General features: G+C 39.7%; 1 protein-coding gene and 1 long non-coding RNA gene across 2 annotated transcripts; one reads left to right on the top strand and one right to left on the bottom strand.

Annotated features, from left to right (window-relative positions):
* Positions 1–1924: 1924 nt before the first annotated feature.
* On the bottom strand, positions 1925–2833 carry LOC139435502 (uncharacterized). The gene is made up of 3 exons (XR_011644747.1): positions 2779–2833; positions 2324–2399; positions 1925–2225 (listed from the first exon to the last, which is right to left on the bottom strand). It is a non-coding gene; the product is annotated as an uncharacterized lncRNA (long non-coding RNA).
* Positions 2834–6648: 3815 nt separating this feature from the next.
* LOC117461425 (vitelline membrane outer layer protein 1 homolog) lies at positions 6649–11027 on the top strand. The gene is made up of 4 exons (XM_034103285.1): positions 6649–6887; positions 7455–7567; positions 8144–8450; positions 10944–11027. The coding sequence occupies exons 1-4, from the start codon at positions 6678–6680 to the stop codon at positions 10944–10946; spliced, it is 633 nt and encodes a 210-aa protein (XP_033959176.1). The 5' UTR covers positions 6649–6677; the 3' UTR covers positions 10947–11027.
* Positions 11028–19647: the final 8620 nt, after the last annotated feature.

The raw sequence follows: 19647 nt of genomic DNA, 5'->3' as shown, positions 1-19647 counted from the left end.
TTAACCACTGGGACATAATTCAAACCTGGAACTACAGTTGCGGTTATTGTTCCCACACGGACATGTTATGGGTTACCTATAAATAGGTGTGCCCTCTTGGCTCTGTCTCTTGTCGACCCGGGCTGCGACCCGACAACATGTCCTTTGCAGCTTGTGATTAAAGTTCCCTTTTGTACCTTCGATGCACCGCCTCTGACTCCATATGTCTCGGCACTACAATATATACATATGTATATATTAAGTGTCACGATCCGATTTTATTTTGTATTTGCGTGCATTTCCTGTTTGGAAAGTGGCACTGTGGATAGTGGTGATTTTATTTTGGAATTCTTAGCGTGCACTTCCTGTACTGACAGTGGAGGTGTCCTGAGAGTGGAGGTCTGCACCGGAACTGTCCTGAGAGTGGAGGTCTGCCTGCAGTACAGTGCCACTTTCCAAACAGGAAATGCACGCAAATACAAAATAAAATCGGATCGTGACACTTATTATATACATATGTATATATATATATATATATATATATATATATATATATATATATATACGGACACCTTGTATTGTAGTTACTATCAGTACAGCCGCAGCGCCACTTTCCGAACAGGAAATGCACGCAAATACAAAATAAAATCGTACTGACACTTATTATATACATAAAGTATATATAGATATATATAAAAATAGGGACACCTTGTATTGTTTACTCTCAGTACAGCACCACTTTCCGAACAGGAAATGCACGCTAATACAACATAAAATAGCACTGACACTTATTATCTATATAGATATATCTATATAGATATATATATTTATTTATATATATAAATACGACATCTTGTATTTTAGTTACACCCGCTAGACAACAGTGGAAGGTTCGAGAAACAACCGTGTTTGCCGGGTGCACCGCGGCGGAGGTGGGGAGGTTCCAGCTGGGAACCTCCACCCCGCTGCGGGACCCGTGGGACCCCTGGATGGTGCGTCTTGGTCACGCTTCATATCGGCCGGCACGGAGGCCCTCCGACAGTGGGTCGCGTTTGTCATTCGATCAGTGAGAGAGGAGAAAAATGCAACAAAAATTGTCAAAATCCGTTAATACACGGATGAGTGTGGGGCTGGACACAGGCCGTGGGGGGACACCCAAGACCGGTAGAAACCGGGTGAAATAGCAAAAAAAAAAATAAAACCGGGGAAAAGTGAAAAAAAGTGTCCGAAAATAGGCACTCATGAGGAGGGCAGAGTCCCCTGTCAACTCCCGTTACATTCCTCCATGGTGTCATTTTAGCGAAACACTTTTACGAGAACCAGGCTGGGGGGGTCAAAAGGGCTTGACCAAGGCCGACCCAAAGTGCACTGTGGTCGGACTCATCACCTCCGTGATGAGTCTCCATTGTGATTTGAAAACTTCCATCAAACGAGTCCTTCGGTGGGCGGGAAAAAAACGCGTCAGAATCGTCACTTCCTGTACTGACAGTGGAGGTGTCCTGAGAGTGGAGGTCTGCACCGGAACTGTCCTGAGAGTGGAGGTCTGCAGGCAGGCTCCCATGGGCCCTACTGCCAGTGCCTCCAGTTGTCAAGGTCCATCAGACCAAGCATTGTGGGTTATTTCCGCTGAGAGACAGGTCGAGGTCACCACAGATGTGTCATCTACAGATATCCTGACCAACAGGGACTAGTATATTTAAGCTAAGGGGGTTGCTTCACTTGCTTCGCATCGGGCTGAACCACGCCCCTTAGCTGTGATATAATGAGCATATACCACGGCCTGTCGTGAGCTATTGCTTTTATAAAACGGTTACCAAGTGTGGCAATATGAAAGAAAAATACACACTCTAATTTAAATAGTTTTTATTAGTAAATAATGATGTTCAAAATAAAATAGTCCCTCCGTTGCCTTCTGCACGAAACATAGACAGTGCGAGGAGGTGGTTGCTATGCAACAACACTAACAGCTAGCGAACATATTAGACAGAGAGCGTTGATCCATTATTTGGCTATTTATTTACATTCATTTGTATGTTGCCGTCTATTGTGCACCCACTGAAAAACTGTCCAGCATCAGTAGCATGGCTTACGTGGTTACTTGTATAGGTTGAGGTTGTTCTATCTAGGCTGTTGCTTGGCATGGTGAGAATATTGCTCCACTTTAAGATATATATAGATATAGCTTCACTCTAACCTGAGCTCTTACCGGGGGGAGAGGGTGAGCTGCAGGGGGGCGGGGGGCACACCTGGAGGTGGAGGGTGGTAAGGATTAGTCCGGAGGAGAAAATATACTCAGCTGAGAGACCACAAACGTAAAAACTGAGTAATGTTACTTTTTACTCACCATGTTTCACTTGCTTCATCACCTTTTTCAATGCCATACAGCCAAATGAGTGGAATGCATTTCCAAAAAGAGACATCTGTAATGAACAAAGCTATTTTTCTCTAAAAGTTGTGATAATATTGTTATTGTGAATGATTTTGTCCATGATATCTATGTAGTTGATATCTGATATTATTACAGCCTATTCCACAGTTTCAAAAGAGTTCACCATGACATAAATATATACATTTAGGAATCTAATAATTATGATAACTCAGATCTAACATGAACACAGCATGATAGCTGTGATGGTGAGCAATTGGTTATTGTCTTGCACCTTTTAACTCCCTTCAGCCTCAGACATTCCCCCCATGTACAATGTATGTTACTTGTGGTCGTTCATATATTTCAGCATCACCTGACCTCCACACCCATCGGCTCACCTACTTCTCATCCATTCATTCTTCACTACTCACACCAACATTAGTCCTTAACGCCAGCCAGGCAGCACCCACTCCCTGTCAGGTTGTCATTGTGCCCCGTGAAGCAGTAGTGTTCCAGCTGCTGTTTTTGTTTGGCTGCCTGCCTGTTCTTTTCCCCGCTCCCCCTTTTTGGATTTGTTTGCCTTTGATGATTGACTCAAAGTTGGCGACTTATTTACCTGCTCTTTCCCTGAGTCTTGCTTTTGAGTCGAAATATCTACTGCCAAAACCATGACATACTCAGTCTGGGTGACAGAAGTTTTAAGAGCTGCATTAAACAGCTGACAAGTGATATTTTTTAATGAAAGGAGGAACAGTGTGATAGTATGGGAAAGCAAAGGCTGGAGAATTACCAAATGAATAAAGGTGAATACGGGAAAAGGTTGTTATTGATCTTCAGCAAACGCTTCATCAGATGTTAACTGCAATAGGGTGGTGTTTCCTGGCACATTTCACACATCTTATCCTTACCCACAGCTGTGTGTTGCTATCTGTTCAATAAAACATTTTCCATGACGAAAAGCACACTTCTCACTCTGAAAGTGTATTGGCTTTTAGATGGGGCTAACTTTAGCTTCCTTAAACTTTACAGTGCTTGATTCCTGGCCTAGGATAAGTTACTAAAAGGGATTACGGTCATTGTTTCATTTAGACATTTCTAAACACATCTTCTTTATCGGCTTCCAGGTGGAGCAACTGACAACTGACTTGGAAAAAGAGGTGTGTTGGCGTTAGTGTTCGTATTATGAAACCCTTTGCTTTTCTTCTGTGCCTTGTTAATTTTGTTCCTTGTTAGACAGTTAAATCTTGTGTAGTTGTTAGGTTTCATAACCCTCTCTTTTTATGTGTTAGGTTTGACTTCAGCCCACTAAGAAGACAAGGACAAAGATCTCCAAGTCCTCCCTAAGGATTATGAAAGAGTTTGTAACAAAGAAACACGTAATACAGTTCTCCTGAAAAACTGCACTTTGTTGCAATATAAAGAATTAAAGCTTGTGACACCTTCAGCATACAAGAACGAGGAGGATAAACAATACATGTGGGAAGATGACACGCAATTGTTTATAACTGAAAATGGCAGAGCTCCTCCATTATCCTTTTAATCAACCAAGGACTAATCTGACATATTGTCCTTAGAAATAAAGGTGCCATGAATTGCTCCAACATTTGTTTATGATAATTCTGTAGGATAAATATGTCAGACCTGTCAATTCGAAAAAGGTGCGGCACACCTTGAAATAACACTCAACGTCTTGTACTTGACATATATTCTGTGTCTGTTGGATATGTGTTTCTGAAACACATAAATAACTGGATAGAGTATTTGTATCATTATTAATAAATTCCAAAAATAGAATCTTCTCTTTGAAAACCAAACGTATAGCTACTTGCAAAAACACGGGGACAACTTCCTGTGTTCACTTGGTACACTCTAAAAGCCACTCTACTACATTACATTACATTGCATTTAGCTGACGCTTTTATCCAAAGCGACTTACAATAAGTACATTCGACCAGGAAGACACAACCTTGAAGAAAACAGAATCATAAAATACATCAGGTTTCATAGAGCCAAGTATTTCAAGTGCTACTCAACTGGCTATAGATAAGCCAGTCCTTTATTAGTATATAAGTGCTCTGTTAGCAGACTATATGACAGAACATATATTATTAATGAATAGTATAGAATTACATTTATTAATCTAGCTATTTTAGTTTTTTGAAGTTTTGTCGTACTGTATAATCATTTGAGGATCTTAACGCTGTTGAAAACACTTCTGGACACTTCCACACTGCAAATAAAATCTGATTTAAAGCTGCTTGAATCAATATTTTAAAATTAACAATGAACCACAGGACAACCTTTTTGTGTAGTGTTGCTGACAAACCCAGAGAGTATTATGTGTCAATAAGTGTCAATGTATACCGAAACCCAGAATAAGGTTGTTTTCTTTAATTATTTGAAAATCGATTTCTCAGGTCAGATAAGGTCTGATATCTGCATGTATCCCTGCAAGACAAAATAAACCTTTCTAATAATCTTTTATTTACTGTTACTGCACTCAAGCTATGAATATTTGGACAACAGTCATTGCAACATCAATTACAAGACTTTTTTTAAAGTGTAAAAGTGTATGAAGCATGCAGGACTTTTTTTGTTGTTGTTTCTCATACTGATATTCTGAACAATCTCTGCTGTTGTATTTGCTGTAAAGTGTCTCTACTGTAGGCTATTTTTATTATATGTACAGCACTTTGGCTCGTCCAAAAATCGTTTATAAATGTGCTATAAAAATAAAACTGGATTTGATAAGTATAAATAGATACAAGCATAAATAAATCTGGGAATAAAACATGAATAAATACAGGAATAAATATCGTTGTGTTTTCAGGGAAATTCAGTGTGTGTGCTGTGGCTCAGCTAGAAAGAAGTTGACTCACGACTGCAGGGTCGCTGGTTCAACGACTGAACAATACGTATTTTTTGTTGTTTATAAAAGCTACAGCTAAATGAGAACATGTAGTTAATAAATGTATTCTTTGATATGGTTTAGCCTTTCTCAGGCTACAATATGGTTAAGTTTATGAATATTATAAAGGAATACAAATCCCTCTTTGCAATGTTTACCAGCCTCCTTAGGCTTTTCAATCACAATCATTCAACTGGAATAAAAACAATATTGTTAACATGAAAATATGATTTTATGTTCGTTGTTTAGAGTTATTCTAACGCTTTACTCATTGGGAACTCGGTATGAGATAGAGCACACTGTTGAGATGTCCAATCTGCCTGTTTTACACACTTTGACCAACAGGGGGGGTTTGTGTTACATTACATTACATTGCATTTAGCTGACGCTTTTATCCAAAGCGACTTACAATAAGTACATTCGACCAGGAAGACACAACCTTGAAGAAAACAGAATCATATAAGTACATCAGGTTTCATAGAGCCAAGCATTTCAAGTGCTACTCTATAGATAAGCCAGTCTTTTATTAGTATACAAGTGCTCTGTTAGCAGTTCTTTGTTAGTAATTCTATCGCTCGAGGTGGAGTCGAAAGAGATGAGTGTTCAAATGAAGCCCACGATAAAGCCTCATGAGATGAACCCTTTTGCGAACCAATTGGCTGGAAAGCTTCAAAGCTTCATAAGGCTTCATCTCGCCACCACTAGCTGTGTCCATTTCTGGTTGGTTCATTCTGTTAGGGTGAGTGAAGCAGGCAGGACCCAAATGCAGAATAAACAGAAAAAAATACCTTTATTTCAAGGTTTAAGGAACAAACAGACCACTACCTCATGAACACAGTCAACGACAAACAATGAACCAACAATGACAGACAGAAAAACCAGAACTTAAATACACACAAGACTAATCACACAAACAAGACACAGGTGAGGAGGGAGGAGAAAACACAGGGGCACCAGGTGAACACAATCGGGTAATTAGGTAGGAGGGAAAACAGACAGACAGCAACAGGCAAGACAGGGGGTGAAGACATTTAAAAAATAAAACATGAAACCAAAGACAGAAAAAGACAAGACAAAACACAACACAGACAGATCATGACATAAAGGTTCTGTTGCTGCTGAATGTTACCCAGGGATCACTTTTGTAAAGGTAGCGTTTTAATGTCAAATTCCTATTGAATTCACTGCTTGTCGAAATGTAAGAGGTGAATGAGTTCCTTGAAGCCCAGCAGAGAGCCTTGTTGAACTAAACTTCTTTCTCCAACACCAGCTGTTCAATCCCACGCCACTCTGTAAATGATTCAACCTGATACGAGTGGTCTATTTTAGAAATCACTGGGAAGCTATAAGAGCTTTGAGCCCGACCCCTCGGTACTTGTTAGTTGGCATTTCAGACTGAAACACTGAATCATTGCTGTCAATATGGCAAGTCTTTCCACCATCGTGGCCATGCTGGCTGTGTTGTCCAGTGGGTTTTGTGAGGAGAAGAACTTCCTGCAGCGAGCTGGCATGGCCTTCACCGACAGACAGTACAGGTCCCTGCTCACGGTGCCCAACGGAGAGAAATTTGGATACTGGACCTGGTCCGAGATGTGTCCTGAAAAGTTCTTTGCTGTTGGCTTCAGTCTCAGGGTAAAGACACTCTGATAGGACTCATATTTTACTGCATTTAACCAACAGTAGAAAGTCAAAGAAAGAAACTGAGGGACACAACAGGCTGAGGTCAAAGAGAGAACATCTAAAAGGACAATGAAAGAAACATGCATGTTGTCTGCCTATCTCTTATTGGCGTTACATTAAGAAAGGATCCCTTCACAGCAAGCACAAGATGATAAACACAGCATAACAATACCAATGGACATGTACAAATAGATTTAAGGTTAATACTTAATGTGAACCTATCCTTTAAGGGAACAAATATCTGATGTTTCAAAAATAGAAAACGCATTAATAATAACAGAGCTGATGAAACATCTATAACAATTATTTCATTGTTTATGTCTGTGAACCTGTGTACAGAAACAATTCTAAGTGGCTAAGTTGCACTGTAAATAGAAAAAAGCTTCTTGTTGTCCCAGATACTAACCCACACGTCTCTACATAGACTACCAAATAATCTACACCTTTACCTGACATGAAGTTTTTCACCAGATCTGGCAGCTGTTTCACCTAAACAAGGAACTGTTTCTGTTTCCTCAGGTGGAGTCTAATCAGTACGTTGCGGATGACACTGCTCTGAATGGGATCCGCCTCATCTGCGCCCAAGACGAGAACCGAAGCTTCGTGTACTCTATCGAATCCCATAGTGGCTAGTGAGTAACTAGAAATAATTTACTAATGCCATTAATAAATGTCACTGACTAACGTAAATCCTATCTCTTTCATAATAATGCACTTCTTTTGTTGGTAATAAATGTTCATGGTTCGGCAGCAATCATACATGTTATTAATGAGGAGTTTAAGGTCAAATCAAATCTGCAGTTGTGTTAATACATTGTTAGTTTATAGATTTTGGTCTAGATGTCTCACATTAAAACACATTACAAAGATATTTACAAAGGAAAAATAAATCACCACCTTAATTATACATAATCCAGCAAACTGTTATATTCTAACATACCAAGAAAAAAACAGTATAAGGATCAATGACTGGGGTAAAGTAGGATTACAAAGTTTAAATAGAAATAGAAATGTAATAAATACAGTCATCTGCAGCTGGCAGTTACCCATCATGTTCACAGTGGAAATAAAAAGCATTTTTTTTCCAGGATTCCAAAACCACGTTTGTAAATGTATCCAATCTCTTCCAGAGTTTCCAGTCTTCAAATTGGATCTCTTCCTGATTTGTTCCCCTGATCCCTCTCTTGTATTTCTCCTCTCCTGCCCAGCTTTGGTGACTGGTCACCTCCCCAGTACTGCCCCAAGGGCATGCTCACATCTTTCCAGATCCGCGTGGAGCCCCATCAGGGTCTGTTTGGTGACGACACGGCTATCAACAACATCAAGTTCCGCTGCAACAGCAACCCTCTGCTGGAGGGCATGGGCCTGGACTGGGGAGAGTACGGCTCCTGGAGCGAGGAGTGTGGTGACGGAGGAATCTGTGGCATCGAGACCAAGATGGAGAAGTACCAGTATGGCCTGGATGACTCCACCCTCAATGACGTGCGCTTCCATTGCTGTGCCAAGCCTCAGCAGGTAAGACAGGGGGTATATAAAACAAACAAAAAATCGATAGTTGACGGGTTAATGAAACATCTATAGAATGTATAGAAGGATTTCATAGACTATTCATAGGTTTATTTGTGCAAGTGACAGTTTTTTTTCCCAGATAAGAAATTGAGTGAACATTTTAGAGGTTCTGCCATCAAAAGTGTAACCCTTTTGTCTTAATATGCTTTATCCCTAACCTGATTTTAAATGCAAATAAATCCAGCAGATAACATTACACAAATTCTGAGCACTTTAAGGTCTTGTTGCCTTAAAGGTACTGAACAGCTGGTCGGTATTATGAGATTGTTTTGGAATGTTTTATGTTAAAGTCAATTAAAAAAGTTTGCATGAAGACTTAAAGAGCCTGTGACACGGTTTTCCCCCATCATCCAAACCCATCAATTTGAGTACATATTGTCCCCTTGAAAACCGTTACTGAACTGATTTTGGATATTTGTACTTTGATAACCATTAATCTGCCTTCAATGTTGACAATTTTCTGGATCTTCTCGCGGATTCTTCAAGTCCCGCCAAATGATGGGTGACGTCATTGCGGGCACAGCGCTCCAGCTGCACCGTCCAGGATCCCAGCATCTGCATGTAAACCTTTATATATATACAGTCAGATGTAAACGCACGATGGTGCACACAGCAGCAAGCTCAGACAGCGATGACAGGTTAATGTTGAACGTGTCTGAGAGCTCATATGAGGCTGGAGGATCGGTTTATGTTGTATCTGTTAGAAGTTTAGGAATGAGGTGCGTCAATATGGGCGATCATACGGTCATGTAGCCAGTGGTGGAATGGGACTAAAAATCATCCCGGGACTCTCGACCGGCCCACTTCGGTACCGCTAGTAAATTGTCAACGGGGGGAGCGGGGGATGTAAAATACAAATATAATGTATAATGTCTGTGTCTTTGACATTAGCGCTGCTAGCCACCTGTGCCCTGTACTACGAAGCCAGTTCAACAGACCCTGGATATGTTTGAGTAACAAACAAACTAACAACAAACTAACAAACGAGATCTCGCTAAGCGGTCCTACGACGCTGGTTATCAACTCGGTAAATCAAGCCAGGGTTTCTCTCTCCAGCTGAGAGCGCGTTCATGTCTAAGACACGAGTGGATCTGACTTTAATTACATTTGTCTCGAGTGTTTCGTCAACATAATGTGTTAAATAATACTTCTGCATCCAGTCTGTGACACTGTGAGTGTTGCACGGCCAGATGAGGCTGGAGAAGCTGACTCAGATCAGGAAATATATGATATATTATGATATTATATGATCGATGATCTGATTGATGATGTAATATGAATGATAAGTGCGACACGTCGGCGTCTTCTCTGCATACGGCAGTTTAAACTGTATTTTCTTTATCCTGTAATATGACTTGAGAGATTTAAACTCCGCACACTGAGTGGATCTCTTTTCTATAGACGCCTGAGGCGGGCAGCGTCAGGTAAAATAAGTTATTTAGCCTTCTCAAACCTGAGCCTCACGCGCCGCCTATGGGGGATGTGCTAGTTACTTATCCGACCGGCCCACTTCGGTACCGGCCCATCGGGATTCGTCCCGATGGCCAGTCCGCCACTGCACCCAGCCCACGTAAGCTGTCAACGGGGGGAGCTTCGCTGCTGGGAAACGGTGGACCTAGTGTCCCGATCGGAGTGGGAATAATAATAATAATCCGTGCATTTTATCCATTAATTTCCCCAATATTGTGGTAAAAAACCACACGTTTAATCCACGTTGGTGTACTACTACAACTACAAAAAGCATCGGTTTGTTTTCTCATCAGTAAATGTAGACCGGCTCAAACAAACGATTTTTAATCATCATCCTCACTCATCATTTAATGTATCATATGTTCGCCGAATTGACATGAAACTAATAAATGTAGTTTCATCCACTTGAGTTTATAACCACAAAAATAATCGATTTGTTTTTATATCACATCCGACGGGAGGAAATTCAGCAGCTCTCACTCCCGATTTTTAATCCTAATGTAATCATCATCTTCACCACGATCATTTATGTTTATGTTGCCGAATTGACATGAAAGCACTGACACATATGAATATACTGTAGTCAACTTCATTAAAACGTTATTAACGTGCCTAAACTCAGTAATTCACCATTTCTACGCATGACACAACACACTTTGTCCGTGTTTGGCTCTCGAAGCGTTCCCGCATTGACGTCACTTCCGGCTTCCCCCAAAACTTCAAAATGAGTGAAGGAATTTCCCCGCGATGTTCGAAATTATTGATATTTAACTAAACGGTATCGCTTTTTCTTTTTTAAACTGACGGTTCGAGATTACTAGTAGCCCAATATTTCATTGCACAACAGTTGTTGGGATGGTGTCACAGGCTCTTTAATGAAATGATTGAAATATAAAATGTAATATATTCTGTATAAACAGTACATTGTATTGCTGTTCATGAACTCGTGTTGGGTGTTTTTGTTGACAGTGAACAGCAAGTTAACATCAAGCAGGCCGGAGCAGTTTGATCCACCCTCAAAGCTGATGAATAATAAAAAGCTTATTTGAATTGCTGCTGTCTCTTTAATGATTTAATGTCAATTGCATCTTTTTTAAACACTCAAATAACGCTGAGATCAAAGTTTAGGGTGTTATTTGATAAACTGAGAGTTATTTATCAGAACATCCAGCTCTACACAAAGTCCAGTGTCACCTTCAGCAGGAAAAACAGAAAGATTAAGGAGTGCTGCTTCAATTTAACCCCTCGTCTGAAGAGCCTCTTTATACATCATGTCATCCCCTGATCACCTCTCATCAGCATGTTTTCATATCCTGTCTAATGAACCAATGAGCTCACAGCAAAGTCATTATAAGCATGAGCACAAAACAGAGCCGCTGACACAGGCCTTTCCCATCATTCCTGCTGGAACTTAGGTAATTAAGAAATGACAAGAGAGGGGATATTAATTAATTTACAGTTGAAGGCCTGACAAAGGTTGATAAGACACCGATTGGCACACACAGAGGTAATTGTGTTAATTAATCGGTGGGTAGTTAATCTGCTACCACAGAGTGTGTGGGGAGGGAACTCGAGGACGTTATCAAACACTGTGTTAATGGTTTTCAGAAGATTCTGCAAGTCACGGCAAAGTGATTATAGTTTTTAACACAGAGAGCCTCTCTGTTATGGTAATGAATACACTCAGGCTGACCTCATATCTAAGTTCAAAGTGCACTTATTGGAGTTAGAAACTGATTCATGAATATCAACAGAAGGAGGTTTGACAAGGGGAACAGACATGTGTAAGAAGTAAGCTCATTTCAAGTTTAAAAATAAAAATGCATCTCAAAATCATTGTTATTGCTAAAAAGTACAGAGAAAGGCCTATTAAAGTTCTGAGAGCTATATGTGTCATTTTCAAATGTTTGATCGATACATTGGCGTCATTACAAACACATTTGAAGACGGCAAACTTTGATTTAAATTGTAGTGAAATCTGAAAGTTTCCAAAGATATCACAAATGTCAGGCTGAATTATGCCCATTAAAGGTATAGGGTATGTAAGAATGGAGAAACTACCAGCTCGAGTGCGCTAGAATTTGAAAGTAGGCAGCCGAAAGAAAATCGGCCCCTTCCTTCAGACTTCCTTACAGAGCCCCTCTTCCAACCAACACACTCTCACTCCCTAAGCGTCCAATAGCGACGTTTGGTCAGTGTCCGTGGCGTCCAATTGTGACGCTCCTAGGCTCCTTCAGCGTCATAAAGGGACGCAAATAGCTTTCAACTGATTGCAATGTATTCCCATCTGCTTCGGGATTTGACGCTCATGGAAGCACGGCATTCGTTTATGCCGGCTGCCCTTAAAGGCAATGTGAGCATCCATTCCCATTGGATAACGGAGAATTTTACACCCGGAAGTAAATACTCCTCTTACTGTCGATTGATTTTACAGTGATATCTGCACTACTCATCGACTAAAAAACACCAGATTATCCTTGTTAATTACACAACATTGATTGGTTTAAATTGTGTGCAATGCTTTTGTATTTTTCCCCTTCGATTCGGAGAAACAAATATGTGTTCTGAGTAAAGGATGGCAGAAGACACTACACTACCCAGAATCCCCAGCTATCGTTTGGCCTACACCATGTGCTCTGTTTGACAAACCCCGTTTTTTTCACCATTCATTCCGATGGCTGGCGTCTATGTCACGTGATCTTCAAATTTCTCCCTGCAGAAAAAGAAAACATGGCCGAAATTCGTTTTATTCTCGTGGAAAATGTCTATTTTAAAGTTAGTTTGGCCATTAAAATGCGTTTTGATGTCATTTGATGCGAGAAATATGAGTTGTTATTTCAGATTATGTGTGCAGTGGATGTACATGATCTTTAGTTTGCTAGTTATTACGAAGATTACTTCAGGAAATCGCGACGTTTTCATTGTTACCAAGGTGGTTGCTAGGGACGCTGCTATCGATATTATTTCTGTTATGTTGTGTAACTGTTTAATGGTGTTATCTGTATTGCTACCCCCTTCCCCGTCAATGTATAGTGTTGGTCCACAGCCTAAACATATTAGTTTAACAAAATCCGCATCTAAAGATAGCCTACGTTATTTTCCCCCTGTGCAATTCCAGTCTCACATCTCAGAGCACATCATCATTAACAAATACCGGAAACAGACCAAAATAATAATAATACCTTATTCCGAGCGTGCTTGCTTTTCTCTTTGAAAGTCATCACATAACGGCATTGTAATACACGGTTCGGCTGCATTACATATTACATATCTGCCGTAATTCTGTATTTATAGAGCCCTGATGAGAAGACAAACATGAGGAACTGAAAACGTGACGTGGATCATAAATATATCAGCCATTAAACAACATCTTACATTTCTTTTCACACAATACGTCTCCTTGCAGTATCAACACTAATTCGGCTCACTTTTATATTTGATCCAATTGGTAGATAGGCTGTATTTACACCATAAAGGTGCACAGATGATATAAAGGGACACCTGGTGGTTAAAGCATGTTATTGAATTTCAATATTTTTATTATTAGATATTAATACGATCCCTATAAAGTATATTCATTACTCGTTATTCTCTACTAATTGTTAATTAAAGACTGTATGTAATGACTATTTTGCACATCCCTTTCAAGATTTCAAGATTTTCTAAGGTTTATTGACATATCATATAGGCCTACACAACTGTGGTGTAGTTCTGCACTGAATGAAAAACTTGGGTTGCAGGTTCCTCAATAGTGCATTACAAGACATCTATCAATATGTGTGCATGCCTCCAGCAATGTTAACTATGTTGAAGCACTTATTTTAACTGATATTATACATAATGTATTACACTCCTATAAGATGTATGTAGATATTTCATCTCCGGCCTTGTCAGGTATTGAACAATCAATAAATAAAGAACACAGAATTGTTGAATATAAAACACAGAATTTATGTGATTATACTAAATGATTTTCAAATAAACACAACTGCATATTTAACTGTTACACATGCTGATGTAACGCAAATGTTCCAACTTGGGATCAATAAAGTATATCTTATCTTAAGCTGATCGATGGCTACTGCCATATTTGCAAAATGTGCCTCTGAACCTTGACAAGTGCATGTTTCAGGCTTATCAATTAATGTAATGTAATGTTATCACAGGGGTCACACACATAAGACCAGCTGTTAAATAAAGCTCTTCTGACCTTAGCTGGCATGTGGGTATATATATTAATACTGCCCATAATGGGCACAAGCAATTTTCACCCATTTATTAATTATATGTTTTAAATGTGAGTGTTTCCTGTCCCCTAAACCTCCAGGGATGTACACAGTTTAATACTGGCAACTTCTTATTATGGGAAATACGAAAACGTCTTTTAAAACTACAACTCCCAGTAGAGACGTGCCATATAGAGAACATGTTGCGAAACAGAATAGCCAGCATGTGTAGTTCTGGGGACGGGGTGGGGGAGGTTCAAATCCAGTTTTGGACAGTCTGCCGTGGTTCCATCCCATTTCAAGTGCTGTTCGAGAATCGGCTTAACCCTCGGAGCACACTCTCCAATCACAGAGCTTGAGGAGTATCACGGGGTTTGTCAAGAGCACATGGTGTAGTCCAAACGATAGCTGGGGATTATGGGTAGTGTAGTGTCTTCTGCCATCCTTTACTCCTTGGAATGGACGCTCACATTACCTTTAAGGGCAGCCGACATAAACGAATGCCGTGCTTCCATGAGCGTCAAATCCCGACGCAGATGGGAATACATTGCAATCAGTTGAAAGCTATTTGCGTCCCTTTATGACGCTGAAGGAGCCTAGGAGCGTCACAATTGGACGCCACGGACACTGACCAAACGTCGCTATTGGACGCTTAGGGAGTGAGAGTGTGTTGCTCCAACACACACAAACGCGCACATGACCAATGAGGGCACGAGATAAGTTTTTGCACGAGATGGAAGGCTGACAGGCAGGCAGGCCATCCAGTTATTTTAGCCGCCGGCTAAAATAATTGGTCGTGCTTTTTACAGCGCCACGGCTTCCACAGATGAATTTTTTTAATGTATTTGTTCCATGATTTATTCTCAAAGCATTTAATATAGTCATTGCTACTGGGATGTTAAGAGCATTCCATGGAATATAACAAAAAGTGTTTCTGAAGTGAATTACCCCACCTTTAAGTAAAGCACAAGGCATCTACAATATAATATACCATTTAAAAATACTGGGCAAATGTTTCTACTTTACATAATTAGTGCGAATGCTGTTACAGCATTCCACTATAGTGCTTCAAATCTTTATTCCCTTTATTTCAGCCAATACTTTGGCTCTCCATAACTTCAGCTTATTTTCAGTTACAGAAACCATTCAACTATTAAACTATTCAGCCTGTTCAGGAATCGATGGGAAACCTTCAACTTTTTCAAAATATTTCATACTTTTTTAAATATTCAGCTTTTTAAACTCTTTTTGTAACATTGAAGTCAATGGGAGATGCCTTCAAATCCTGTTTTCTTACACTTTGCGCCAAATGCTTCTCCTTCCACATAATTTCAGCTAGACACTTCATTCTAACTTTCAAATGATCACAAGACCTTCAGCTATTCAATTCCTATTCAGATTTTTGATATCTTTTAAACTTTTTGAGATATTGAAGTTAGTTTGGAGCTTAGCAGAGAGGCCTTTTTCAGAATTTAACATTAGAGTGGATGGAGCAGCTCGTTAACTCTAGAGTGCTTTGATCTCAAAACAGAGTGCAGGACAGCTCCAAATTCTCCCCCAAAAATGTTTTAAACTTGCCATAATTCCCAAACTCTACACTCCTCAGACATATTTTTTCATGGAAACGTAGGAAAACCTCTCCTAGGTTTAAAAAAAATAAAAAATAAGAAAAAATATTAAACAAAATGCCTCTTGAGGGCATGAAGTGACAAAAACGTTCAACATTCCTCCATTGAAGCCCATTGTAATTTCAGGCAGATATTTCCTCACGGTAGCAGCCGCACACCTTTAGTTAAACTGCCAAAAAGGCCACATCATTAACCCGAAACTACACACAAATTACACTTCAGATACTCAACTTCCTTGACATGCTTCACGTTTTGAAATTTCACAGATAACTGTTACGGTTCTTCCACAAAACGTTCACATGTAAGAGGTTTATCTCTCATTCAGAACAATGGAAACCTGTGATCTCTACAGAGCTCGTTAGCTCAACTATAAACCAGCCTGTCCTCCTACAAAAAACGACCATATAGGTCGATTGTTCAGCAGCTAAATACGACCCAGAGTCACGTTTTAAAGTGTAGCACCTCTAGTGGTCGTGTAAGAAACAACATGCTCCTGTCGATTGCAAATGCTCCGGAGGGTCGTTTATTCACAAATAACCCTCTCTGGAAAATCCTAAATTGTGGAATAGTTTGGCCATTAAAATGCTTTTTTATTAGATTTCTAGCGAGAAGTGTATATTGTACTTTTATAATCTACGTCCAGTGGATGTGTAGGATCTACAGTTTGCTATAGATATACGAAGATGATTTGAGGTCTCGCCAGGAGAACGTGTACTGTATATGGGGCAACTTCCATGTAAAGTTAGCGTGGGTGAAAACAGTATTTCCGGTCTCGAAGTTTTCATAATAAAACCGGAAGTATTCCCCACACTGTCAAATGATTACACAGTGATATCTCCATTACTCATCCACTAAAAAACATCAGTTTATCCTTGTTAATTACACAATATTGATTGGTTTAAATTTTGTACAATGCTTTTGTGTTTTTAACCATCGATTCAGAGAAACAAATTGTTTTTTCGGAGTTTAGACACTACAGAGTTTCCGAAGACACTACACTACCCAGAATCCCCAGCTATCGTTTGGGACTACAACATCCGCCTTGCTTTACAAACCCCGTGATTAGCCCTCAAGCTCTGTGATTGGATATTGGAGTGGCAGTGCGACAAGGTTACGCTGTCAAACAGCTCTTTGAAATGGAATGGAACCACGCCAGACTATCCAAAACTGGACTTGGACGGGTCCAGCCCGGCCCTCCCCCCAGAATTACACTTGCTGGCTATTGTGTGTTTCGCAACATGTTCTATGGCACGTCTCTACTGGGAAATGTAGTTTTAAAAGACGTTTTCGTATTTCCCACAATTAGAAGTTGCCAGTATTAAACTGTATACATCCCTGGAGGTTTAGGGGATACGAAACACATTGGTGTTATCAAATTTAAAACATAAAATTAATACATGGGTGAAAATTGCTTGTGTCCATAATGGGCAGCATTAATACCACATGACAGCTAAGGTCAGAAGAGCTTTATTTAACAGCTGGTCTTATGTCTGTGACCCCTCCTGTAGTTAATTGATAAGCCTGAAACATGCACTTGTCAAGGTTCAGATGCACATTTAGCAAATATGGCAGTAGCCATCGATCATCTTAAGATAAGATACTTTATTGATCCCAAGTTGGGAAATGTTTTTGTTACAGCAGCATGTACTACTTTGTTCTACTCCACTACAATTCAGAGGTTAACCTGGTATTTTTACTCTACTACATTTATTTTTGTTGCAGATTCTGATTAATGATGTGAAATATAAACAACCCTTAAATCAGACTTTAGTTACACCTGAGTAAAATTCAGCCTTATCAGTTTGTCTGTTTTGCACATCCTCTTGTTAATATCTTTGGACGTCCTGCACTAAACTGTTTTATTGTAGAGATCACTACAGTATCTTCTTGATATTTTCCATTCTATATTTCTATCATTGACCACTATTTTGTATGTAGGCTACTCTTAATATTTAAATGTTTTCATCAAATATAACTTATTCAACAACTAAATTCAATAACGTGCTTTAACCACTAGGAGGTGCGGTTTAGACCAGTGGTCTAGTTAATAAAACATAATAATATCGTACATAATATGACTATAAACTTTATTGTGAAATTAAAACAGAACGTTAAAGGAAAATACAGTTTCAGTCTCTCGATGTGAAGCTTATGCATTGTACCATGAACTTGTATAGACCTGTAACAGTCAACTGCATGAGGAGTTGGAAAGGTAGTTCAGAAAATCAGTAATATCTTTAAAAACTACAAAAAAGTCCCTTTCTATCAGCTTTGCACCGTTATGGTGTAAATACAGACTATCTACTAATTGGATCAAATATAAAAGTCAGCCGAATTAGTGTTGATACTGCAAGGAGACGTATTGTGTGAAAATAAATGGAAGATGTTGTTTAATTGTTGATATATTTATGGTCCACGTCACGTATTCAGTTTTGGTGGCATCTCTTCCAGTTTGTCAAAAGGTCTTCTGATCAGGGCTCTATAAATACATAAAATACTCCAAACAGTCCAGAACTTCACAGGTTTGATAACGATGCAGCCATCAATGCATCTAAGCGTAGTATGGGGTGTCATCAAATGTCGTTGCCATGGCGACAGACCACTTGCCATGAAACACGATGAGGCTGTAAGTCCAATCGACACTGTCCAATCGTCCCCCAATCTTCACTTGTATATCACCGGTCCATGCCTCAAGAGCTCTATGCCAAATCTGAGATCTCACCATATGCCGTTTCCATGGAAACGCATCCCTCGCCATAAAACATGATGTCGCTATAAGTCCAATGGACACGGTCCAATCGTCCCCCAATCTTCACTTGTATATCACCGGTCCATGCCTCAACAGCTCTACGCCAAATCTGAGATCTCACCATATGCCGTTTCCATGGAAACGCATCCCTCGCCATAAAATATGATGTCACTATAACTCCTATTCAAATGTTCAAAGAGTGCTCAAACTTCACATGTGTGCTAACAGTCCAGCCGTAAAGACATCCACGTGACAGTTTTGAGATTTATTCAAATGTTGTTGCCATGGCAACACAATGCTCACCATAAAACACGGTTTTCTCATAACTTCAGTGAAAATACTCTAAATGGCCCAAAACTTCACAGGTTTGGTAACAATGCAGCCATCAACACATCTAAGAGTCTTATGGGATGTCATCAAATGCCGTTGCCATGGCGACAGATCATTCACCATCAAGTCAGTTCAAAAGTTTCCCAAGCCTTTTTACTTTCTTTTCTCATCTTAATACAAATTCATTCACAACTACTTACATCTGATATTTAACTCCTTCAGCCTATTTTCAGCTGCAGAACCCATTCAACTATTATATTATTCAGCTATTTCAGGACATCAAGGCTATACATGTTGTTGTTTATACCTTTTTTTAAACCTTTTCTTTTAAATATTAAGCTTTTTCTGCATTTGTTTAGCTAAAAGCAACTACCACTCAGCTAATAACACATTCAGCTTTTTCTGCATTTTCAGCTAAATTCAGCCATAAATGTTCACAGTTTACAGCATTCGCACGCATTTTCTGCAGGAAATGCATTTTTAAGTTGCATCTGAATTACTGTTACAATGAAGGCTCCATAATCAGCTCACGGCATATAGACAGGGGTAAAGTGCTATTTTTTATGAGTGGTGGGCGGACCTCACCTCCTTTAGGGGGGTCCTCACCTCCTCTAGGTCCTCACCTCCTCTAGGGGGGTCCGGGGGGATGCTCCCCCGCGAAGATTTTTTTTTAAATATTGAAGTTGAAAGCATCAATTTGGTGCACTTTGAGAGCAACATGAAGAGATCTATGGATACCT

This window comes from Pseudochaenichthys georgianus, chromosome 16 (assembly GCF_902827115.2).
Source record: "Pseudochaenichthys georgianus chromosome 16, fPseGeo1.2, whole genome shotgun sequence".
NCBI classification, from domain to species: Eukaryota; Metazoa; Chordata; class Actinopteri; order Perciformes; family Channichthyidae; genus Pseudochaenichthys; species Pseudochaenichthys georgianus.
Note: the sequence above shows the minus strand (reverse complement) of the source record. Positions and strands in the feature narration are given on the sequence as shown.

Coding starts and splice junctions, on each gene's coding strand:
- LOC117461425 (XM_034103285.1), top strand. CDS start 6,678: ATGGCAAGTCTTTCCACCATCGTGGCCATGCTGGCTGTGTTGTCCAGT. Junction 6,888..7,454: donor CTGTTGGCTTCAGTCTCAGG/GTAAAGACACTC, acceptor CTGTTTCCTCAG/GTGGAGTCTAATCAGTACGT. Junction 7,568..8,143: donor ATCGAATCCCATAGTGGCTA/GTGAGTAACTAG, acceptor TCTCCTGCCCAG/CTTTGGTGACTGGTCACCTC.